Source organism: Lepidochelys kempii, chromosome 9 (genome assembly GCF_965140265.1).
Source record: "Lepidochelys kempii isolate rLepKem1 chromosome 9, rLepKem1.hap2, whole genome shotgun sequence".
Classification (NCBI taxonomy): Eukaryota; Metazoa; Chordata; order Testudines; family Cheloniidae; genus Lepidochelys; species Lepidochelys kempii.
In genome coordinates this window covers 34,751,053-34,776,556 of record NC_133264.1, presented here as the reverse complement: position 1 = coordinate 34,776,556, position 25,504 = coordinate 34,751,053, and the positions used below count along the sequence as shown (strand labels likewise).

Genomic DNA, 25,504 nt, shown 5'->3' with positions numbered 1-25,504 from the left:
CAAAAGCCTAGATTAAATAATATTTAACTGAAACATGAAAAGAATAAAATTAAGAGATAACTTTGCTTCTATGACTGTAACTCACTCTCCAGTGCCCAGATATTTCCATGCATAGTGGATCATTTATATTCTTGCATTTTCTTAACATCAGGAAATTTATTCTCATTTCTTGTTTAATATAAAGGGTGAACCAGGTCCTCGAGGACTCCAAGGGCTAGTTGGACCACAAGGCCCTCCGGGATCTTCAGTGAGTATAAAATCAGTATATTTTTATGATTTAAGGCTGGGTGTTTCCAAGGAGCCTAAGGGAGTTAGTCACCCATTTCCCAAGAATATGTGCCACTGACTCCTATAGTTTGAAAATTCCATGAGTATGTAAAATCTGTAAATTCATGTGTCTGACAGATTTGTTTTTATTTTATTTTTTTTTATGTTTGCTAATTAAAGAATAGATTTTCAAGAGTAGCTTCAATTTGTGTGGACATAATTTTGCATCTTCAAATAATTGCACATATATTTTTTAAATTCACATTTAATTCCAGTTATACACATAGTGTTTGCACTTGCAAATCAGATGTTTGGACATACCACTGATATTTGTATCCACAATGAATTGCAGGCACAATAAATAAACCATGGCAAGACCTGGCTGAAAATCTGGCACCAGAAGCTTGATCCAGAACCCACTGAAGTCAACGGAAATATTCCCATTGACTTCAGTGGGCTTTGAATAAGGACCTATATCAGGTCTGAGGATTCTACTATTTACTATTTTACTGTTCTGTTTTTCTTCTTTTCATTTCATTTTGTTTTCTCTAGGGTGTTTCAGGGAGAATGGGACTTCCAGGACGTAAGGTATTCTGAGATTTGCTATAAAAATTAAAACTCTTAAATCTAATGTAACATCATTTTTTCATTCATTATTTAAGGGTGCTTTTTAAAACAAGAAAAAAATAATGTTTTAAAAATTCTTTTGTAGGGTGTTATGGGGATTAAGATCATAGGAACCAAAGGAATACAGGTAACTATGTAATATAATTATAACATTAGAAAGTTTTGCTGTGGATTTCTTCTTACTATGATGAAATCTTTTGAAGAGGAAGTACCATGAAGCAAAAATAATTTGCTCTATATACGTGAATGGAGAATCTTTGCAGACTAGTATGGGGTATGGGGACACTGGAGTATGGGGACAAGGTAACATTAAAGGACAAACTGTCTTCACATAACTGAAAGATAGAAGCAGGCTAACAGTTTAAGAGGAAGCGTAACTTCTTGGAGCCAGTCGTCAGTATTTACTAATAGAAAGTATTAATGTGGTTTACATTACATTAGCAATACAGTGTTTGGAAATCCTGTTCCTCCACTAGCCAATTGAATAATAAATAAAGTTGAGTTGAATAATAAATAAACTAATAATAGCTGTCATTCTTAGATGCTCTGATCCTGCCTTTTTAACGTTCATCTTTGTGGTGCTTTCTGAAACTCCAAGAATATCTTCCAAGAAAAACTCCAGTGTTATAAAAATAGGATGTTTTGTCACTCACACTGTTATATATCACCCCATGATCAAATGTGCCTCAATGCAAATTACAAGTGACCATAAGCAAATGTATTGTCTCATAGACCCCAATCTTGCAATTGGATCCTGGCAAGTGGATCTTTACATCCATGAGGAGTCCCAGTTTAGTCATTGGAGTCCTCATGAATGCAATTATTTGTCTGTGCAGATCTGATTACAGGGGTTGGGCACACTGAAATTAATGTTAGTTATGTAATCACCTAGCTGGTAAACATATTTATTGAAATTGTCTTGGCTAAATTCCTAAAAATGGAACTGATGACCTCAGGTGACCTTGACTCTTCCAAATTCTAGCTAGCTAGCCTCACAGAAGACATTACTATATTTCTTGTAAATTGTTACTGATAACATACGCAAAATAACACATGAATGGCTGAAAGCTGTTTAAAATGCCTGCTGATGGTTTTTAGGATTTTTTCTGTTCTCAGCAGCCCTCAGTGAAAGAGTGTACTAAAATTCCAACGTTTTAGGTCAAATGTGAAAGCTGATAGTGTGAGGCAGCAATCTATTACAGCCATCTATCTGTATTCTATTAGGCTGCAGTCTTTAAAAGAATTTAGCAAAGGGACTGTGTTTTTACTAACAGGTTAACGTCATCAGAGTGGGAGAAGAACTCCAACTGCTATGAGGAGAGATTCTTTAAAAAACGATTAGGGAGAAAGTGATGCTATATTGGTTTTGTAGAAACTGCATTGGAAACAACATTTATATCTGTGAGCTATTTCTAGATACTGTGATGTAAATAAACATACGCACCTCTTCTCTTCTGCTTGTAGAAAAGACAGAAATAACATTCAAAGTAATACACTTTCTGTGCATCTTTTTAAGTGAAGGGGTGGGTGAATAAGTAACTGTATCTACAGCAAACAGGAAAAGATTAAGAATGAGCTCTCAAAACTGGATACTCTCATAAAAAAACAACCTTCCACACAAACTTCCTCGTGGCTGAACTTTACAAAAACTAGACAAGCCATTTACAACACACACTTTGCTTCTCTACAAAAGAAAAAGGACACTAAACTATCTAAACTACTACATGCTACAAGGGGCCACAACAGTGGTTCCCTTAACCCACCCAGTAATATCGTTAATCTACCCAACTATACTCTTAGCCCAGCCGAAGAATCTGTCCTATCTCGGCGCCTCTCCTTCTGCCCCTCCACCCCCACGAACGTGATACAGTTCTGTGGTGACCTAGAATCCTATTTTCGACGTCTCCGACTCAAGAAATATTTTCAACACACCTCTGAACAACATACTAACCCACAGAGACCTTCCTACCAAGACTACAAAAAGAAGGATTCTAGGTGGACTCCTCCCGAAGGTCGAAACAACAGGCTGGACTTCTACACAGAGTGCCTCTGCCGCATGCTCGGGCTGAAATTGTGGAAAAGGAGCATCACTTGCCCCATAACCTCAGCCGTGCGGAACACAATGCCATCCACAGCCTCAGAAACAACTCTGACATCATAATCAAAAAGGCTGACAAAGGAGGTGCTGTCGTCGTCATGAATAGGTCAGAATATGAACAAGAGGCTGCTCGGCAGCTCTCCAACACCACTTTCTACAAACCATTACCCTCTGATCCCACTGAGGGTTACCAAAAGAAACTACGGCATTTGCTCAAGAAAATCCCTGAAAAAGCACAAGAACAAATCCGCACAGACACACCCCTGGAACCCCGACCAGAGGGGTATTCTATCTGCTACCCAAGATCCATAAACCTGGAAATCCTGGACGCCCCATCATCTCAGGCATTGGCACCCTGACAGCAGGATTGTCTGGCTATGTAGACTCTCTCCTCAGGCCCTACGCTACCAGCACTCCCAGCTATCTTCGAGACACCACTGACTTCCTGAGGAAACTACAATCCATCGGTGATCTTCCTGAAAACACTATCCTGGCCACTATGGATGTAGAAGCCCTCTACACCAACATTCCACACAAAGATGGACTACAAGCCATCAGGAACAGTATCCCTGATAACGTCACGGCAAACCTGGTGGCTGAACTTTGTGACTTTGTCCTCACCCATAACTATTTTACATTTGGGGACAATGTATACCTTCAGATCAGCGGCACTGCTATGGGTACCCGCATGGCCCCACAGTATGCCAACATTTTTATGGCTGACTTAGAACAATGCTTCCTCTGCTCTCATCCCCTAATGCCCGTACTCTACTTGCACTACATTGATGACATCTTCATCATCTGGACCCATGGAAAAGAAGCCCTTGAGGAATTCCACCATGATTTCAACAATTTCCATCCCACCATCAACCTCAGCCTGGACCAGTCCACGCAAGAGATCCACTCCCTGGACACTATGGTGCTAATAAGCGATGGTCACATAAACACCACCCTATACCGGAAACCTACTGACCGCTATTCCTCCATGCCTCCAGCTTTCATCCAGACCACATCACACGATCCATTGTCTACAGCCAAGCTCTACGATACAACCGCATTTGCTCCAACCCCTCAGACAGAGACAAACACCTACAAGATCTCTACCAAGCATTCTTACATCTACAATACCCACCTGCTGAAGTGAAGAAACAGATTGACAGAGCCAGAAGAGTACCCAGAAGTCACCTACTACAGGACAGGCCCAACAAAGAAAATAACAGAACGCCACTAGCCATCACCTTTAGCCCCCAACTAAAACCTCTCCAATGCATCATCAAGGATCTACAACCTATCCTGAAGGACGACCCATCACTCTCACAGATCTTGGGAGACAGGCCAGTCTTTTCTTACAGACAGCCCCCCAACCTGAAGCAAATACTCACCAGCAACCACACACCACACAACAAACCACTAACCCAGGAAACTATCCTTGCAACAAAGCCCGTTGCCAACTGTGTCCACATATCTATTCAGGGGACACCATCACAGGGCCTAATAACATCAGCCACACTATCAGAGGCTCATTCACCTGCACATCTACCAATGTGATATATGCCATCATGTGCCAGCAATGCCCCTCTCCCATAGAGTATTAACTTTATTTGAATCATCTTTCTTTTTATTTTCAGGGTGAACCTGGACCAACAGGACCCCCTGGGCCCCCAGGAACAGTTATTGTGACATTAAGCGGACCAGATCATATGAAGGTAGAAAAATAATTATTTATAAACCAACTTGTGTGTTTTACCTTGAGCCACATTTGCTTTGGGTCATATACACAGTTGCTTTGCTCTGGGTCACAAGACAGAAGTTTCTCAGTATTTATACTGTTGGTATTTTATATTTATTCTATTTTTTCCTTCAGAGCCCAGCCCCCTCCTAAGCACACCTTCATATGTCATATAGAATGATACAGGGCAGCTTAGACATACGGCCTCTTTCCATCCACATCCTTATATTCCATGCACCCCCCACACATTAAAAATGAAATTCCTCTCAACTTTTTGTCGAACATGTGTTGAATCAATAGAACATTGAAAGATTGTGCATTGAATGAGACTGTCTTGGCAATTGAAAGGACAGTCTTGTGACTGAATCACTGGTCTGGGACTCAGGAGGTTTAGATTCAGTTCCCAGTTTTGCCACAGACTTCCTGCATGACCTTGGGCAAGTCACTTGAACTCAGTTCAGAGTTAGGTGCCTAACTTGCTTAGGCACTTTTGAAAATCCCACTAGGTACCTAAATAGCTTTGAAAATCTGGCCCTTAATGCTTCATTTCCATATCTGGAAAATGGAGATAATAATATTTTTTCTTTCTCCTGTTCTTTGTCTTCTCTATCCAGATAGCAAGCTCTTCTTATTATATGTTCATACAGCAGTGATAGATGAGGCAACAATACCAATATGCACATGTGCACAGTGCCAATGGGATGTTAGTGATCATTTGTAAAAAGCCTGTTGTGGAAACAAAAAACAGTGGGTATGTGCAAAATAGAACACTTTCAACTTGGCCAAACCAAATGGATTTTCAGTAGACTGAGAGAGGCTGTGTTGACCTATAGCCCATGTCCCTGACAAATTTCAAGTTTTTATCCCAAATCACTGAGGCCCAGATCCTCAAAGGTATTTATTAGGCACTGATATCCGATTGAAATCAGTGGGAGTTAGCCACCTAGATACCTTTGAAGATCTGAGCCTGAGTCACTAGAGCTGTTCCAGAAAGGCTCACAAAAATATTTTTATACAGGTAAAAGTGTATTTTTCCCCCTTTTCACTTGAAAACAATTAAACTGTTTTTGTTCAAACTTTCCAAAAAAATTGTACTCAGGTTAAGAACAAACCTGGAAAATTTCAGCCCAAGAGGCAAACATCTGAGAAAATGATTGGTCCCTTGATTTGCAAATGGCAAATCACCTCAATCACAGATAGTGATAAAAATTGCCAACTTTTCTACCTGCGTAATCAGGCTACTAACATTATCTCTGCCTTACCCAGATCAAGCTGTTACTTTGTTTAATTAAAATGTGTTTGTAATTTTGGGTTTCCCTGTGTATAAAACACCTAAGAGGTTTTTTCTGGAGGCACTGAAAAATCTGAAAGACTAAATAAATATTTTATTTTGTTGTGACAGGACTTGAAAGGAGAGAAGGGAGAGAAAGGATCAAGGGGTCTCCCAGGACCTGTTGGGTCATTGGTAAGTGATCAAAGTAAATCTCTCAAAATCCAGGACCTTCATACAGCATCACATTCACATGGAAAGTGTTGCTATTTGGAGTCCAATATTATACTCCTTGGTCTAGCCATCAATTAAGATCTATTAACAGAGGCTGTAATCAGACTTCATTGTACAAGGTAATAAAATAATACAAAACGTATTAAGGTGCAAAAATGTGAATCTGAAAATATGTGTGGATTTGTTACAGGGTTTTCCTGGAGATTTTCAAAGTCAAAAAGGTGACCCAGGAGAGCCTGGCCCGCAGGTACGTGTGAAAAATTAAACACATTAAAGTGCCATTCTTCTCTGAAAGCATTTCTGTGTTATTGTGGAGTTCCAGCTTTGTCTTTCAATGACTTCCAGAGAAAATTTACTAGGTTTTTAGGTGAAAAGAGATTTTTGTCCAGTGAACTCAACCTGGAATCTGAAAGTCAAGTGAGTATTCTTTCTGGAACATGCTTCCTGAGCTGTACTTAAAGCTCAGTTGAGGAAGCACTTCTGCATATCATAGAGCAAAGGTTCTATGGTTGGAACTTGGTCAACAGTTCTGTTATGATGCATGAGCCAGAAAGGAATCCTGCTCACTCCCCAATCGATACAGTGACTGTGCAATGCTAGCAGAAGTAAAGATATTTTAAGTAGACATATTTTTGTCAATTAAGGCAGAAGACATGACTCTGAATACATTCCACTCCAACACGTCTGTGGAGAAAGGAGCCATATTTAGTTACTTTTCTTACCATATCAGTACTTCATACAGTTTCAAAGGACTGATTCCAGTGTTTGAAATATTACATGTAAATAATAAGACTGATAGCAATGAAGGTATAATGAGGTTAAGTTTAACTCTGCACATTTTGAAAAGAGTTTAATAGACAGGTGTGAATGCTAGTTTTTATAATATTTGTAGGAAGCATATAGATTTGAGAAAAAACAGGAAATGTATTCAAAGAATCAGTTATCAGCCTTTGAGCCTGCTAATTTTGTACCACTTACTTATGGTGTGATCCTGCAGCCCTTCCTCACATCAAAGTCTCATGGGCTTCAATAGCTTTAATTATATGAGTAACAACTGCAAGACTGGGCCTGTAATGTGCTTAGATTGAATTTATGATGATTATGGGGTTCTCTGAGATCCTCTGATGAAAGATGCTATTTACAGTAATTTGCGATATTATTTTTATAAAAAGGTAAATTATGAAAAATCTCTTTTCTGTTAACTTCTTAGTGCAAAATAGTAAATATTTATGTTGCCCAACAGGTCAGAGCTTCTCATGATTCCTCCTCAGCCTCCGCTGCTTCTTCCCTTCTCTGTCTCTCCTTCACAAGTGCACTTGTGATGGCCACCCTCTTGGCCAACACTGTGAGGCTTGAACCAGGGGGCTCCAGAGCTAAAAGCATGAGGGGTTACTCCTTCAGCTAAGGAGCCAAGCCTCTGCTGGGAGCTGTAACAACTCACTTCCTCTGTGAGTTGTCACTAAGAGGGCCCTGAACACAAACACACCAGAGGGTACATGCTGTCCTCTCAGACTTGCAATCTCAGTGTCATCCTTGACTCCTCGCTCTCCTTCCGTTCCCACATACTATTTCTTGTTAAGTCCTGTCATTCTTTCAGTATTCCCCTCTTCTCTCTAGTGCAAGTGCTCATCCCTTGGCCATCTTTTGCCATGTAATCTTTTCCCCTCTTCAGTATATCCAAAAGCTGCTGCTAAACTGAACTTCCTCCCCTACTGCTCTGACTGACTCACTTTCCACCCACCTTTTATTCTTTCACTGACTCCTCTCTTTCTTGCATCAAGTTCAAGCTCCTCATCTCACCTTCAAAGTGCTAAATAACCTCTTGTTTGCCTACATCTCTCCTCCTGTTTCCTCCTATTCTCCTTCTGCACACACACTCTTCTTCCTAGGCCTCTCTTTTTAATTATTGTTAATATTTTTTATATTTATACTGCAGTAGAAATTAGAGACCAACCAATCCAAGGCTTTGTTGTGCCAAACTCTGTACATAGACACAGAAAATTACAGTCTCTGCCCCAAATAATTTAGTTGTCGTCTTCTTCCACTCTTACTTTGACACTTTATTTCCTGCTTGCACTATGTTTGGAACAGTCTCCCAATTCTTTTTCACCAAATGGCTGCTCTCACTTTTCTCCTTTTCAAATCATTCCTTAAACCCATTTCCTGCACTCATCTTTTCTACCTTATTTCCTCAGCTGTCTCCTTTATCAGAGCTGTTATCTTGTTTACTGTTTTGTCTTTTGTTTACCTCACTTCAAAGGGAATCCTGCAGGTCAGTGGGACTCTGCTGGGGAAAGAGGCAGCATTTACCACTCCTTTGTAGGACTATTAGCTCTTCGGTCTGAGGAATGTTTTACTCTGTGTTTTGTAAAGCTCTGTGTACGCTGGCAGAGCTATAAGTGATTAGCAACAATACTGTACATTTTAAAATAACTTAAATCTCTGTCCTAGAGCCGTAGGGATAGAAAGCACAGACATGAGTGCAGAATTTAGCCATTTGTTTTCCAGAATGCAGCATTACTCGTGACCTTTTTGTGATTGTGCACTTTTTCTTTTTCTTGGTAGGGTAACCCTGGAAAAGATGGTACCCCCGGTCCACATGGCTTTCTGGTAATGAAGACACCTTTTAATTGTTCTGTTATATTAATAAGAGCTGCGTAAGTGTGACAGGATTGTATCTCTGTGTTACAGCTCTTCTCTACTTCGATTTGTACTTGAAATGTACATCTGAATACATTTTGGAACTGTATTCCTATACACCAAGCTTTGGGCCAGAGATCCAGGCACAGAGGGGATGCTTTGCATGCAGTCTTCCCTGCAGTCAGGGGGCCCGGCTGCCTCTGTAGCACTCTTTTCCCTCCAGACCCTACACAGACCAGCACTGTGTTTGAGATAGGGCAGCCTGGGCAGTCTCTAGGGAGGAGTGTTTGGGCTGGGGAGATTCACGTTGTCCTCCATGCAGCTCTGTCAAAATGAGTCAGAAAAGAAAATACAGCTGATAATGTGCTATCTTATCCGCTTCAAAACCCTTGGGAGTCGTGGGAGCAACCGCAATCAGAGATGTCCCAGTAGCAAAGCTTCAAATGGGCTACAGTGCACTGAGGGGAGGCCCTGAGGTGGCTATAGCCAGTATGGGATAGAGGGCTTCCATGCAGATGTACTTGTCTTCCTGCAGATGTCGCTTGATCTGCCAGATTTGAAGGTTGGGCTTGTAGGCATGTAAACCCCTCCCTCAATAGGATGATGTGGGGAGATCTCTATACAGGAATTCTCTCAGGGATTTCCTCTCCCTGAGCCACTCACACTCTTTTTTCCATCAGTAGGAATGATCTAGGCTTTTAATGTCAGATTTTATGTATGAAATAGGTAGAAGACTAACCCCTAATAATAATTCTGTTCTATCATCTACAGGGAGAGAAGGGTGAACATGGCTACGCAGGATTGCCTGGCAGAGTAGGCACTAAGGTAATTACGTAATATCCTTGTTATTTTGGGGTTGGGTTTTCTTGTTTGTTTATTGGATTTTGGCTCATATATCACTAGACATACAGTGTTCATGCAGTGACATGGCAAAAAATGACAGTAAGTGAAATAATTGAATAAACACCATAAATAGCTATCCACTCAGCTCTACTTAATATGAAGTTCATCTTCGAGATCTGTTGGATTAACATAGAGTTGATATTCAAAACGCTGTGAAGGCTTGTGAGTAATTTGTTTTTAATGTATCTAACTGATGGCCCATTTCTGTTTTCTCATGCAGGGGAGGAAAGGAGACATTGGCCCACCAGGATTTCCTGGTCCCGTAAGTGCAATTTATGCTTGGATTAACATAGTAGTGTCATTTTTTTTAAATGTTCAAATAAAAGTAATCCCCATGGTGCCATGACTAAAGCACTGCTGTCTCAAAATATGGAGTCAGTGAGGCTCTCCCGCCCGTGTGCAGAGCTCATTGCAGGAATGGACCGTGAGAAGCATGCACCTCATTCATTTCAACTGGAGAGTTAATTGTCATGAAGCAGCCATAAAAGTTCACAATAGTTACATTTCCAAAGTGACACCATAATCATGTCTAGAACAATTGCTGCTAGTTTTTAAATATCAAAAGGCTTTGCAAACTAGAAGCAAAATAATCTCATTGATGTATGCATGCTGTTTCTGACTTTCCTAGAAGCCCATGTACATGTCTGAGGGCAGCCTTTGACTCCAGTTGCTTACACGCAGTTCTTTTTTAAAACATTAACCTGTTTGTATCATCTGGCTTAGCAAGAGCTTTGTACAAAATAAATAAATTAATAAATGAAAAATATTTGTGAGCTTCAAGCTCAGCCTCTGACATTTCTTTAATTTCAGGGCTAATATTCATGTTATGTTGTGTGATTTATACGTGACTCACTATACTGAGTGTGGTTAGGCAATGGTGATCACTATTATCTGGCCACTGTTGAATGAAATACATACAATGGTTTGAAAGGTGGCTGATGTTCAACTTTGTTTATTCACCTGGAAAATAATGCACCAAGGAGCAATAACTTATTGTTGTCTCTAAGTTCCAGTTTTGCTCATGCACATGTTTCATGCAAACTTGGTAGCACTGTACTATTATCATTAATGGGAACATCCGTCCTTTATGTACATGTAATACTGGCTTACCGTTTGTGAATGTCTCCAACTTGCAGCTTGCCCCAGTGACTATACTCACAGATGACAGAGTTCTCCTTCAGTGCAAGTAGTGCTGAAAGTCCCAGGACTGTCTGCATGTATGTGGCCATAGCTCATTACACATGTATAGATCCTAACTTCAAATACAGTGGCTTGTGAACAATTATTCTGGAATTAGCAATGAGCAAACACAAGGTCTCATGATGTCATAAGGTCAAAAGAATGGGCTAGGTCCCAATATTTCTCCCAACAGAACAGCCAGTCTCGAAATAATCGGTATTGGTTTAGCTGCTGTTTAGCATCACCCAGCCTCTCCATACCCTGTGTCTTTCAAGTAAACTGAAGGATCCTGACAAATACAGGAACCTCCCTCTGCCTACATGACCTGGGGTTTGAGAGTTAATGGAAGAAATCAGGTGTATGTGAAAGCAAATTACTCATGTCAAGCACTTGTTATGGGAGACTGCCTTTCTCTTTAGTATTACTGTTCTTTCTCTCTTGCTGTCTCTTTTAAGACAAAGTATTATGATGAGGTGGCTGGTGAAAAAGGAGATGAAGGATATCCAGGACCCCCAGGACTTAAAGGTCAACCTGGCATACCTGGTGAGAGAGCTTTGAAAACTATAAACATAATAGAAAAAGAAATCTATGCCAGGGCTTGATCATGCACAGCACAGGGAGGAAAAGTTGTCACAAGGACCCTGAGCCTGCACTCATGAGAGTGCCACTGTATAGCCACCAAATTACTGCCATCAAGTAGTAGAAGTGAGACCGAAGAGGCTCATAGCTAAGTGCCCGACTTGTATTCTGAGCATCACAGTGAAGGCCATATTCAGAATATGGGAGAAGGGACACAAGGACCCTGACACTTACTTCTGTTCTTTTCACCCTTATTTGTGTGCCCCTGCTCACACTCTTACTGGAACACATCATCATCAACACATCTTTGCCGCACACCAGGCAAGGAATTGAAAGATGAAGGCCATAATCCCTAGGAAAGGGCATTTATTTCACACTAATTTTCATTATCTTTTTCCCCATTGTCTCATCCTGATTTTAATGCATGCCATTCGGAAATGGTAGAGGCATCAGTTTGTTTTTTTTAATTTGGTAATGCTATAAAATGAAAACATACTGGCAAAAATAAAAAACAAACCCTGTTCAGTTTGTCATTCAGGACACATCACAGTGTAGTGAAGGGTTTGTGTGTTAAACTCTGACACCATAGATGCAATTTGTTTGCCTTGTATCCATCCTCACCAACCCTGACTTTATTCTGTAGAGCCCAAATCCTGTAAACGTTTATACATACAAGTGGTCTCATAGAGTTCAATGGGGGCTACTCACCTGTATAAAGTTACTCATGTTACTGAAGTCAGTGGGAATTGAGGGCACCCAATACCTTGCAGGGTGCTCAACACTTGGCCTATTAGTAATGGTCTGATCCCACAACTGTTGTGCACATAAAACTCTCATTGCATGTCAGTGGCAGTTCTTTGTGAAACAACTGCAGGACTGGACAAATGACAAATCCCTATTAGGCAAAATCAGATTAAAAACTCAGAGTTCAAAATATGTGTAAAATTTTGTTTTTTAAGTCAAAATTGCTATTCAGCCTTATTATACAATCCAGCGTGTAGTTAAAAACAGCAGCACAGGTATTTGAATAGTGAAAATCCAATGTATACAGTGGTTTAATTCATATTTTTAATATATTGCTTTTGCAGGGCCAAGAGGTCCCCTAGGTATGACAGGAAGACCAGGTATGTGTCATGAAACAACAGCATGCTAAAAAGCCTAATGCCATATTCGTTTTGATTATTTTACTTAGTATTGTGAAGGCAGCAATCATTTCTCATGTATGTCTATGCTGGTGTGCATACCCGAGTACTAGATCATGTGCATGCAGGTGTAATCCAGGCAAACCCACCTGAGAGTGCACCTTTGTTGTGCTGGTCACACATAGAAAACCACATCCACACTGCTGCTCTGGGTACCTGAGTTTAGTGCTACTGTTTTAGGGGTCGTATTCCAGTATTCTTTGCATCAGATGGAGCCGCTCCAGGAACTGATATGTGGTGTGTTCTTGGTACCATGTTCCTTTCCTTCCTGAACCCCTGTGCAGAAGACGTTTTTCCCCACCTTCTTACATTTACCAGTGGCACTTCCAGGTCATGTCACCTCTCGCTTCTGTCTGGTCAAAACAGGGTCAAAGTCATGGATCCTTTGGAGGAGCTGCTCCTTCTGTGGGTGAAATGTTTATGCAGTGGCGTAGGTGCTCAGCGAGATGCTGGGTTGCATTTCAGGAGCATTTTCTGAGATGTCAAAACCAGCAGGACTTGGGGGATGAGAATAATTAATTCATGGCAGACTGGACAGACATGAAGAATGCTCCTCTTGCCAGAAAATCCCCTTGGTTTACCAACGCTTCTAGTGCAGGAGAAGTAGCACAGTGTGGCATGATCACATCTTCTTGCAGACTTGGGGAAACCAGCAGTGGCTCCAGAACTTCCGCATGAGGAAAGAGACCTTCATGGGGCCATGTGAGGAACTAGCACCAACCCTCCGGTGCCCGGCCACTTGATGAGGAAATTTTTAGTGTGGCAGTTCTCAAACTGTGGGTCAGGACCCCAAAGTGGGTCGCGACCCCATTTTAATTGGGTAACCAGGACTGGCATTAGACTTGCTGAGGCCTGGGCCCAAAGCCCGAGCCCCGCCACCCGAGGCTGAAAAGTCCTAGGTGGTGGGGCTCAGGTTACAGGCCACACGCCTGGGGCTTAAGCCCTTGGGCTTCTGCTTTGGCCCCCTGTCCTGAGTGGTGGGGCTTGGGCTTTGGCTTTAGCCCCCAATGCGGGGTGTTGGGGCTCAGGCAGGCTCAGGCTTCAGTCTCCCCTCCGGGGTCATGTAGTAATTTTTATTGTCAGAAGGGGGTCGCGATGCAATGAAGTTTGAGAACCCCAGCTTAGTGGTACGGACAGCTAGAGGTACATAGCAAACTGCTTTGGTGTTGGCAAGTCAGCTGTTGGGGTTGTGAGAATGGAGGTTTGTGAAGCAATTAATTGTGTGGTTTACCCACTGATGGTGGACATAAGAAATGTTCCTGAAGTAATAGCTGGCTTTCAGAGGATGGGGGACCCAAACTGTGCTGGGGCACCCAAATTCCACTAGGTCCATCAATGGCACTCAGTTGCCCAGAGTTTGCCCGACAAAAGGGGCTAGTGAGTATGTGAACCACAAAGGATACTAATCCATCATTCTTCAAGGCTTGGTTGACCATAGAGGCAGGTTCTTAAACACTAACACTGGAAGTACGGGAAAGGTTCCCGATGCCAGGGGGTTGAGGAGATTTGGCTGGTACTTAAAGGGGAAGCAGAGACTTTATTCCCAACAAACTATATTGTTATGAAAGGTGTATCTGTGACAATAGTTATTATGGGGGACTCCACATACCTGCTTCTGCCATGGCTCATAAATAAGGCTGCAAGTCTGTCATGGAGGTCACAGAAATCACGGTTTCTGTGACTTTTCAGGACCTACGTTACTTCTGCTGCAGCAGTGCAGCTGATGCCCTGGCTGCCTGAGCAGCTGAAGCAGCCCCAGGACTAGCTGCATGGGCTGCTGCTCGGCCCCAGGCAGCTTGCCCCGGGGGCCGCCGAAGCAGCAGCAGTCCCCGGCGCTGCCCTGCGCCACCCCACCCCCACCCTGCAGAGCAGCCACAGGACCCCGAGCGGTCCCCCTTCCCCAGCACCACCCTGAGCCTGTCAGAGCAGCAGCAGCACGTTGGAGCCCACCAGAGCACCTAAGATTTAGTCATGGGTATTTTTAGTAAAAGTCATGGACAGGTCACAGGCCGTGAACTTTTGTTTATTGCTCGTGACCTCTCCATGACTTTTACTAAAAATATCCGTGACTAAAAGGTAGCCTTAGTCATGAAACTGTATAGTGATGTCAGGGCCCTGGGAAAAGGGAATTCAATTTCGAGCTCAGCAGCTGCAGGATGGTAGTGGAATGTGCCATTGATAGGCTTAAGGCTACATGGCGCTGCCTTCAAACACATCTGGATCCCAGTGTGCTCAATGCCATTTATATAATCATGACCTGCTGCACACTGCACAATATCAGTGAGGCAAAAGGCAAGTATTTGCACATGGAGTTGGCTCAGGACATTGATTGTATGCAAGCCCAGTACAGGCAACCAGCTCCATACTGGTGCTGGGTCCAGATTTGCAAGGGAAATAAGGGTTGATAGATCCTTGCAGTGCTGGGAGAAAGAGGATGATGTCTGACTTGTGCTGCTATTGGGGGCACTTTGGTAGCCTTTTGTAAATCTGCTTTAACCTTAAATGAAGGTACATGCCAAAATTGATACAGGCCACAAGAGGCTCTTTATTATTTTAGTTTTATCTGATTTGCACTTGCTGGGATTGTCACTGTGCTTGTCACAGTTCACGCCGGTATATAATTCATTTTAACAGTTTTCCTGGAATGTGTTTACCGGTTGGGATGGGGACAGTTGAAGTAATTGCGTGATTGTTCGGATTGTCACCCCATAAGTGATTGCCCCAATTCACCCACTATGGAACCCCTCTAAACAGATTTCCTGAAGTGTGTTTGTAACGTGGGGTGGAGTTGGTGCTGGGGACAGTTGCGGTCATTGGTGATTTGTTGTTTGGATTTTGCTTGTGACTTGCCTGAAGTGTAATAAAGAAATTACAAAATTTCTCATTTTTTCCCTTTGATTGATAATATAGTAAATATTTGTAAAATTTTCACCCTTGTTCAAGTCCCAGAACTTCCTGTACTGCTGTTTTAAGTCTTCATTCTTTTTCGGCACTGAGCAGCAGAATGGTCAATGCCATACTCCACCAGCCTTCTAGAAACATGAGTGTTTATGGGGCTGTCCTTGCTGCACCAGGTAAAACTGTGCTGCCAGCTGCACTCCTGCCAGATATTTATTAAAATTCTAGAGTCCTTCTAGAGCCAACTAGGGCTAAAGGGGGCTCCACATGGCCTGGGCTAGGGTTCAAACCAATGAAAGGGGAGGGTGAGGGACCAGTCAGCTCCCTGCCTGCTCAAGATAGCCAGTGAGTGGCCAGGGACTCTAAAAGGGAGGGGCACTTCAGTTTCCCCTCAGCATATGTTCTCCTCCCCTGTTCAACTGGAGCTGTCCCAATCACTGCTGGCCCCATCAATTTTCCTACCTGTTGAGGCAAGTGGGTGGTATTTTCAGCTGTAGTAAGCTTTGGAGACTGCAGCATCCTACTTCCAATGCATACTGGGGGAGTGAGGAGAACTTGATACCTGGAAGGGCAAAAAGATATGGGTACAGGGAATTGTGGGCATGGGAGTGGAGAACTACTGAGATTTGAGACCTAGTTACTGCGCCTTCACCACATCAACCTGCAAAGTTGGATGGTTACAGCTGACCGGAGCACAAACTCACACCTTCAGACGAGCTAACTAGCTTGGGATCTATCCATCCTGAGATGCACGTTTCAGGTGTTTTGAGTCTGGACAAGGTTGGGGGCGGGGGACGGTTGAACATATCCTCACTCCTGGATACATGTAAAGTCGGCAGTGTACACATACCCTAAACGGCCAAAACTCAACACACATTTGAATGATAGAAACAAAAGTTCTAACGTGCTACACCTTCCCATGTTACAGAACACACTTTTAAAAAACTCTTATTAGCTCTATAGGTTCATCTAGGAGCCTGAAATTAAATAACAGTTTTATCTTTTGTTAGGTGTATCGAGACCTGGCATAAATGGTCCACAAGGATATCCAGGACTGAAAGGAATTAAGGGAGAGAGAGGACAGCCTGGCATGAATGCTGTGGGATCCCCAGGACTTCATGGGTTTCCAGGCAGACCTGGCTCTGTAGGATCACCAGGTCCTCCAGGACAGCCAGGTACAGCATAGAACTTGTGTAACTGTGTATATAATGGACCAGATTATGGTCTCAATTGCACTGCTACAAAGACAGCGCTATTTCAACATCTGTGGAATTGGCTGGTATCACGGAGATCAGAAAGCTGGCCTAGTGTCTTAACACTTCATGAGAAGTGACTTCTTGAGAATACTCTGAATAGCCTGGTTGAATGGGATTTCCAAAGAGCAAACGTGATGTGCATTATTAACAGAAACGTTGCGCGTAACGAGGTGCTGGGTTCCATCATTATTCTGAGATTCTGTACAAAAAATGTAAGGACTTTCCAGCAATACAGGGGAGTTGGACTTTCTGTACATGGGTGACAGTATACATCTACTGCACAGTGAGGAAGAAAAAATAGGTATGAAGAACACTCTGGTGATGTTAAAGGAAAGCCTATTTGTGTGGTTGACATTTCCAAAATTTCAGTAAATCTGGAACAGTAAATTCAACAGGACCCAATTCAAACCCTATTGAAATCAATGGCAAAGCTCTTACTGACTACAATGGGCTTTGAAGCAGTAATTCTGTGTGAGAATACGCCCCTTGCAATGCTGGTAAGTGAGAAATGGGTGATCAGCTGAGTAAGTGCAGGTTATAAAATTTGAGGAAGATGCAAACTCAGTGGGATTCAAATGAGTGTGCAACATAGAACAAATTTTTTATTCGAAGTAGCAATTCATGGTAAAGCCAAATAAAGAGTACTTTGTTTTATAAACAGTAGGGCTTTGTAATTTTTTTCCGCCCAAGTGTTACTGGTGGAAATACGATATGCTATTTCTAAAGACTTTTCTGTTGTTTTGAAATAGCTGAGAATGCCAAAAGCAGCGCTAGTGAAGAGACAGGAGCAACATAAATTTGGGGTTCAGAGTTTCCCCTTTCATACCGGGAGCTTTAGTTTATTTACTTCTCATCCAAAATAAAAGTACAAAATCTTTGTCTGGAGTCACAGAACTATGTTCTTTAAAGGTCATCACCACATTAGCACAAACATACCCACCAGACCACATGAGATTTACTGCTGCTTTACCAGATTTTTCCTCTGGTACTTCCATGTACAAGGCCTTGTCAGTCTTTCTCCAAGTTTTCAGATGTGTTTAGCGTAAGATTGTTCTTCCTTTGAGCCTGAATATCCTCTACAACCCATCATGATGGTGTCTATCTCTCTCTCTCTTTGCAAAACCTAAAACTCTTCGAACAGTCTGCTAAATTAATGTTGTCATACTCATCCTATCATCAGGTAAAGTAACGTTTGAAACGCACCCACCAGGAGTTCCAGGAAACCCCGGATGTGTGGGACCTCCAGGACTTCCAGGAGATAGTGGAGTGAAAGGTCAGCAATCGTGTGTGTGTGTGTGCGAAAATATGTTCCTAGAATTAATTTACTATAGATTCAGATGGACCTACAAGATGCAGAAATTCATTTAACCTTTCTATCGAACAAACTGTTCCATGTTCAAGAAAGCTGCTGTAACTTACAGAAAACAACTGAGCTGAAAAACCATATTCAGTCAAGATTCAATAGAGAGCTGAATGTGATCATTCTACTGTTTATCAGCCAAAATAATTGGATCCGATTCTGCTATACTTCATTTTCGTGTGAGTGTAACTCCACTGAGTGCAGCATGGTTTCTACAATATGCACACATGTGTGAGATCAGGATTGGGCCGTGTTGTGATTGACATGAACTGATCATTTCTTTTCAGCTAAAAACTGAGATGTGTAGATGGATTAAAAATTATTATGCTGATTCTGGCTATTCCTTAGGAATTACCAATCAGAAATTAATTAATTAATTAGTGTTAGCAGGACTTCTCCATGTCTTCCTTGTGGAAACAGCAAGAGGGCCAAGTTCCCCCTTGCTCCACCAAGATACTGGAGCCAGATAACAAAGATCAATTCCACTCAGGACAATCTGGGGAAGGGAGAGTCACACACTCCCACAGACTTCACCTCTTCCTTCCATGTAAGAGAGGAGGCTGGAAATGAGGTCCCCATGCCTGGGCCCTTCTGTGTCCCCCTGCAGATCGTACCACAGGGACTACTGCAGCTTTGTGTTTTCTAACATGCTGATGATGACAACGTCTAGGGTCAGCCAGCCTATTGTGGAGCCACCATGCATAGGAGTTAAAGGCCTGGGCACACCTTCCTCCTGCTTTACAGGATTTGGCTTATTGCTAAAATGACAGATTCTCAGCAGAGTACTAAAATAGTGAACAAAAAACAGGCTATTGAAACTGGGTGATCCTGTCTTTTAATTGACAGTGCTGTAGGCTCTGGTGCCAAGAAATAAGAAAGTCTGTATTTAAAAGGATAATAATCCTTGATTATTGATGATTAATGATTAATATGAAGCTTTATTCCCAGTGTTTTCACTCCTCTTTAACCCAGGAGATATGTTAGATAGTTGTGCCTAGCCAGCTACTCTCTTTCCAAATAATAAGAGGGCCTGATGCAAGTTATTCATTGAACACGGAGGTAATTTGCCAGTATAGCAATTAATGAAGGTATAATTTTGTTCCAGGTGAAGAAGCAAGTCCCTGTAATCAATGCAGTTATATACGAGGAGGACCTGGACTTCCTGGTGCTCCTGGGCAAGACGGTCAAGAAGGAGTTACTGGTAAAAAGGAGTTGGCTTTTCTATACTGTTATTGGGAAATGCCAGTGTTTCTTCATGCACCATCTTTAGCTGCACAAATCCAACAGCTTTCCCTCAATTACAATGAGATACTACTTTTAATCTATACTCAAAACTGTCTGAAACTGGAGGTTTGGGGCCAGGGACTGTATATCCAGGATGTAGGGCTTTGATTTTGTGGTCCACTTTCTCTGGGAAGAGGGGGCTGTACAGTTTAGATTGGTTCCCCTCCTATGGAGGTGGAGGCTAAGATAGTCAGGAGGGGTTACACTGAGAGCAAAAGGAGAAGGTAAAAAAAGAGCACTCAGCACAAAACTGAGATGTTGATAACAAAATTAATCAAGAAACCACAGGACATGAAAACAGGACTTCTCCAATTGCCTATACTGTACACTAATGCTAGGAGCCTAGTAACAAACAAGAGGAATTGGAATTGATCATTTATGAGCATAAATTCGATTTAGGTGGTATTACTGAAACCTGGTGGGATGATTCGCACTATTGGAATATTAACATCAATGGTTCTAACCTATTTAGGAAGGATTGCCTGGGGGAAAGGGGAAGGGGAGTGGCACTCTGTCATTACCTGTTTCCAAGTCACTGTTAACTCAGAAGAAAATTCACTTGAATGTTTACGTATCAATGTCCTAACACAGAGGTTCTCAATCTTTCTGAGCCCCCTCATCCTGCTGTAAAAACTCCACTGCCCACCAGTTTTCTGGTTTTCTGCATATAAAAGCCAGGGCCAGTGTTTTCTGCATATAAAAACCAGGGCCAGTGTTAGAGGGTAGTAAGTAGGGCAGTTGCCTGGGGCCCCATGCCACCAGGGCCTCCACAAAGCTACGTTGCTCATGCTTTGACTTCAGCCCCAGACGGCAGAGCTCAGGGCCATGGGCTTCAGCCCCATGCCGTGGTGCTTTGGCTTTCTGCCCTAGCCCCAGCGAGTCTAATGCTGGCCCTGCTTGGACCCTCTGAAACCTACTTGTGACTCCACCAGGGGGCCCCCGACCCCTGATTGAGAACCATTGTCCTAACAGATAAAGCACAAGATGGATTACTGGTGTCTCCTACAGACTCCCAAATCACACTAGGGAACAAGATGACTGCCTCCTTACACACCCATCTATAATGTTTATGGGGAAAAACTGTGTGATCATGGGGGACTTCCATTTGAGCGACATATGCTGGAGGTCTTATGCTGCTAGTACTAAAACATCCTTTGAATTTCTAAACATTATAGATGACCATTTCCTAATAAAGTGTTGCAGCTAACACATGGGGAACTCTTTTTTAGACCTTGTCTTAATAGATAAAGCGGAACTGAACACACAATTAAAAGTTAATGGTAGCTTATGTATTACTCCTGGGGGAATTCTGTGCCGAAATCATACCTTCCGCAGATTTCTTGGCTCCTGTGCAAAAAAAATGAGGAAGCAAAGAAATCTCTGGGAAACACATGACACTCCTCTTCCCTGGCAGCCTGGGCACATCTGCTGGGAGCAGCTGGCACCAAAGAGCAGATCACCGTGGGGGAAGGAGGGAAGCTGCGTGCATGTGTCTGTGGAGAAACATTAACGGAGTAGGGCTGGGCGCAGTGCCTGGGTGTGAATGAGTGAGAGAGACACACTCTGTCCCTCTTGCTCACTGTTGCTGCATCCTGGGCTTGGAGGAGTAGGGCTGTGTGAAGCAGGCTCTGTCCCTGAGGCAGAGCAGAAATGTAACAACTAAGCAGGGAGGTTGCTAATGTTTCCATTGTTAGTTAATTGTTCCCATTCTTAGTCAATTAAAAGGAGTACTTGTGGCACCTTAGAGACTAACCAATTTATTTGAGCATGAGCTTTCATGAGCTACAGCTCACTTCATCGGATGCATGCCGTGGAAACTGCAGCAGACTTTATATACACAGAGAATATGAAAAAATACCTCCTCCCACCCCACTGTCCTGCTGGTAATAGCTTATCTAAAGTGATTATCAGGTGGGCCATTTCCAGCACAAATCCAGGTTCTCTCACCCTCCACCCCCCCACACACAAATTCACTGTCCTGCTGGTGATAGCCCATCCAAAGTGACAACTCTTTACACAATGTGCATGATAATAAAGTTGGGCCATTTCCTGCACAAATCCAGGTTCTCTCACCCCCCTCCCAAAAACCACACACACAAACTCACTCTCCTGCTGGTAATAGCTCATCCAAAGTGACCATTCTCCCTACAATGTGCATAATTAAGGTGGGCCATTTCCAGCACAAATCCAGGTTTTTTCACATCCCCCCCACCCCCATACACACACAAACTCACTCTCCTGCTGGTAATAGCTCATCCAAACTGACCACTCTCCAAGTTTAAATCCAAGTTAAACCAGAACATCGGGGGGGGGGGGGGGGGGGGTAGGAAAAAACAAGAGGAAATAGGCTACCTTGCATAATGACTTAGCCACTCCCAGTCTCTATTTAAGCCTAAATTAATAGTATCCAATTTGCAAATGAATTCCAATTCAGCAGTTTCTCGCTGGAGTCTGGATTTGAAGTTTTTTTGTTTTAAGATAGCGACCTTCATGTCTGTGATTGCGTGACCAGAGAGATTGAAGTGTTCTCCGACTGGTTTATGAATGTTATAATTCTTGACATCTGATTTGTGTCCATTTATTCTTTTACGTAGAGACTGTCCAGTTTGACCAATGTACATGGCAGAGGGGCATTGCTGGCACATGATGGCATATATCACATTGGTGGATGTGCAGGTGAACGAGCCTCTGATAGCGTGGCTGATGTTATTAGGCCCTGTGATGGTGTCCCCTGAATAGATATGTGGGCACAATTGGCAACGGGCTTTGTTGCAAGGATAAGTTCCTGGGTTAGTGGTTCTGTTGTGTGGTATGTGGTTGTTGGTGAGTATTTGCTTCAGGTTGCGGGGCTGTCTGTAGGCAAGGACTGGCCTGTCTCCCAAGATTTGTGAGAGTGTTGGGTCATCCTTTAGGATAGGTTGTAGATCCTTAATAATGCGTTGGAGGGGTTTTAGTTGGGGGCTGAAGGTGACGGCTAGTGGCGTTCTGTTATTTTCTTTGTTAGGCCTGTCCTGTAGTAGTCTCTACGTAAAAGAATAAATGGACACAAATCAGATGTCAAGAATTATAACATTCATAATTATTATAAATGACAGTAACTGAATCCTCAGCTAGGAAGGTCTATGTGCTTTCTCGCTTTTTTTTTCTGTGCCAGAGAGGCACAATGGGGTCAGATTACAGCTCAGGATCTATTTTGCTTATCCATTTAAAAAAATGCAGGACAATGATTAGCAAAACTGTGACTTTCACATGTGAAAGTCTGAACAATTTAAAGGGACATTCTACTTTACAGAACACTAAACACCAAAATAAAAGTAATGTAATTTAAATGAAAATCCAGGATCATAACTGGAATGCAGGGTATTGGTTACCAAGTATTTGTAATTTAACTTTCATGTGTTTAGAAAATGCTGAACAGTTGTTGTGATTTTTTTTTCTGTATGGTAGTTTAAATAAATTACCAAAATAAGTGAAACTGGTGTGATTATATTGCATTATTTTGATAAATAAAATGTGCAGAATTTTGGATTTGTTTTGGGAGGTGCAAAATTCCCCCAGCAGTAATGTATGAGTGAACATAACTTGATCACATGTATAATGTGCCAGCAGATTAAAGTTGAGACCAGTATTATATATATATACTTGGTGCTTTAATAGGATCAGTTTCACAAAGCTGAAAACAATTATGAGCCAAATCAGTTAGAATCATAGAATCATAGAATATCAGGGTTGGAAGGGACCTCAGGAGGTCATCTAGTCCAACCCCCTGCTCAAAAGCAGGACCCATCCCCAATTAAATCATCCCAGCCAGGGCTTTGTCAAGCCTGACCTTAAAAACTTCTAAGGAAGGAGATTCCACCACCTCCCTAGGCAACGCATTCCAGTGTTTCACCACCCTCCTAGTGAAAAAGTTTTTCCTAATATCCAACCTAAACCTCCCCCACTGCAACTTGAGACCATTACTCCTTGTCCTGTCCTCTTCCACCACTGAGAATAGTCTAGAACCATCCTCTCTGGAACCACCTCTCAGGTAGTTGAAAGCAGCTATCAAATCCCCCCTCATTCTTCTCTTCCGCAGACTAAACAATCCCAGTTCCCTCAGCCTCTCCTCATAAGTCATGTGTTCCAGATCCCTAATCATTTTTGTTGCCCTTCGCTGGACTCTTTCCAATTTATCCACATCCTTCTTGTAGTGTGGGGCCCAAAACTGGACACAGTACTCCAGATGAGGCCTCACCAATGTCGAATAGAGGGGGACGATCACGTCCCTCGATCTGCTCGCTAGGCCCCTACTTATACATCCCAAAATGCCATTGGCCTTCTTGGCAACAAGGGCACACTGCTGACTCATATCCAGCTTCTCGTCCACTGTCACCCCTAGGTCCTTTTCCACAGAACTGCTGTCTAGCCATTCGGTCCCTAGTCTGTAGCTGTGCATTGGGTTCTTCTGTCCTAAGTGCAGGACCCTGCATTTATCCTTATTGAACCTCATCAGATTTCTTTTGGCCCAATCCTCCAATTTGTCTAGGTCCCTCTGTATCCTATCCCTGCCCTCCAGCGTGTCTACCACTCCTCCCAGTTTAGTATCATCCGCTAATTTGCTGAGAGTGCAATCCACACCATCCTCCAGATCATTTATGAAGATATTGAACAAAACCGGCCCCAGGACCGACCCCTGGGGCACTCCACTTGACACCGGCTGCCAACTAGACATGGAGCCATTGATCACTACCCGTTGAGCCCGACAATCTAGCCAACTTTCTACCCACCTTATAGTGCATTCATCCAGCCCATACTTCTTTAACTTGCTGACAAGAATACTGTGGGAGACCGTGTCAAAAGCTTTGCTAAAGTCAAGATACAATACATCCACTGCTTTCCCTTCATCCACAGAACCAGTAATCTCATCATAGAAGGCGATTAGATTAGTCAGGTATGACCTTCCCTTGGTGAATCCATGCTGACTGTTCCTGATCACTTTCCTCTCATGTAAGTGCTTCAGGATCTCATGTAAGTGCTTCAGAATCAGGATTGATTCTTTGAGGACCTGCTCCATGAGTTGGGACAATGATGATTGAGAATCATTTCAGAACACCTTACTAGATGCCCAAAAAGCCACAATTGAGGAAGAAGGCTGTGCTGATTAAAAAACAAACCCAATTTAAAGGGAAAGTTAAGGCAGCTATAAATAAATTTACCGAGTGTCATGGTGGATTCTCTATGACTGACAATGTTTAAATCAAGACTGGATGTTTTTCTAAAAGACCTGCACTAGGAATTAATTTGGGGAAGTTCTCGTGGACTGTACTATAAAAGAGGTCAGACTAGATGATCACAGTGGTTCCTTCTGGCCTTAGATTCTATGAAAGTGCTACAGATTGGAGCTGAATATGGAGACTTTCAGTCTTAGAATAACCTGCTGATTTAGGGAGGCAAACTCCAATCCTTTTAATCTCACAGAGCGTGAACTCCCTGCCCGCCACCACATACACACACATAATTTCTCCAGTGGAACAATTAGAAGGAAACTAGCCCAGGAGGAAGAGTATGACATCTTGAAGGAGTTCAGTTCCTTGAGAACACTGTGGAAGTATATGGAATTAATTCAGTGTCAGGGAGTCAGAGACTCAGGGAAGTTGTCAATACATGAAAATATTTTTCTGGCAGGGAAAACATTTACCTAGGAAACCTTTAGTAAGGAGCCTGTATTGTAATTTTTCTAGGAAATTAATAATGGGGAGGAAGAAATTCCAAAATAACAAGTATACTGGAGGGATTTTGTTATATACCCACCAGCCATCCGTTTACCAATGTATCTTCCAAGGCAGTTTGTTGATGTGCGTTGTATCCGAAAGGCAGCAATTCTCTGTATTGTATGTTAGTACCAGAGCCTGTCAAATCAGTTTTTCATTCATTTATCTTTCACCTATCACAGGTAGACAAGGAATAGGTGGTCCCAAAGGATCTCGAGGTTCTCC

The 25,504-nt window shown here is 42.6% G+C and overlaps 1 protein-coding gene across 1 annotated transcript in view; it reads left to right on the top strand.

The window, feature by feature from the left end:
* Positions 1 to 201: 201 nt before the first annotated feature.
* COL4A3 (collagen type IV alpha 3 chain) overlaps positions 202 to 25,504 on the top strand; it is a 69,869-nt gene continuing 44,566 nt past the window's right edge. The window contains exons 1-12 of the mRNA XM_073358895.1: positions 202 to 247; positions 820 to 855; positions 980 to 1,021; positions 4,621 to 4,698; positions 6,124 to 6,186; positions 6,416 to 6,472; positions 8,791 to 8,835; positions 9,637 to 9,690; positions 11,403 to 11,490; positions 16,637 to 16,801; positions 18,063 to 18,169; positions 19,348 to 19,443. Coding sequence (XP_073214996.1) covers positions 835 to 855; positions 980 to 1,021; positions 4,621 to 4,698; positions 6,124 to 6,186; positions 6,416 to 6,472; positions 8,791 to 8,835; positions 9,637 to 9,690; positions 11,403 to 11,490; positions 16,637 to 16,801; positions 18,063 to 18,169; positions 19,348 to 19,443 — 816 coding nt within the window. The 5' untranslated portion in view covers positions 202 to 247; positions 820 to 834. The remainder of the gene's footprint in view (positions 248 to 819; positions 856 to 979; positions 1,022 to 4,620; positions 4,699 to 6,123; positions 6,187 to 6,415; positions 6,473 to 8,790; positions 8,836 to 9,636; positions 9,691 to 11,402; positions 11,491 to 16,636; positions 16,802 to 18,062; positions 18,170 to 19,347; positions 19,444 to 25,504) is intronic.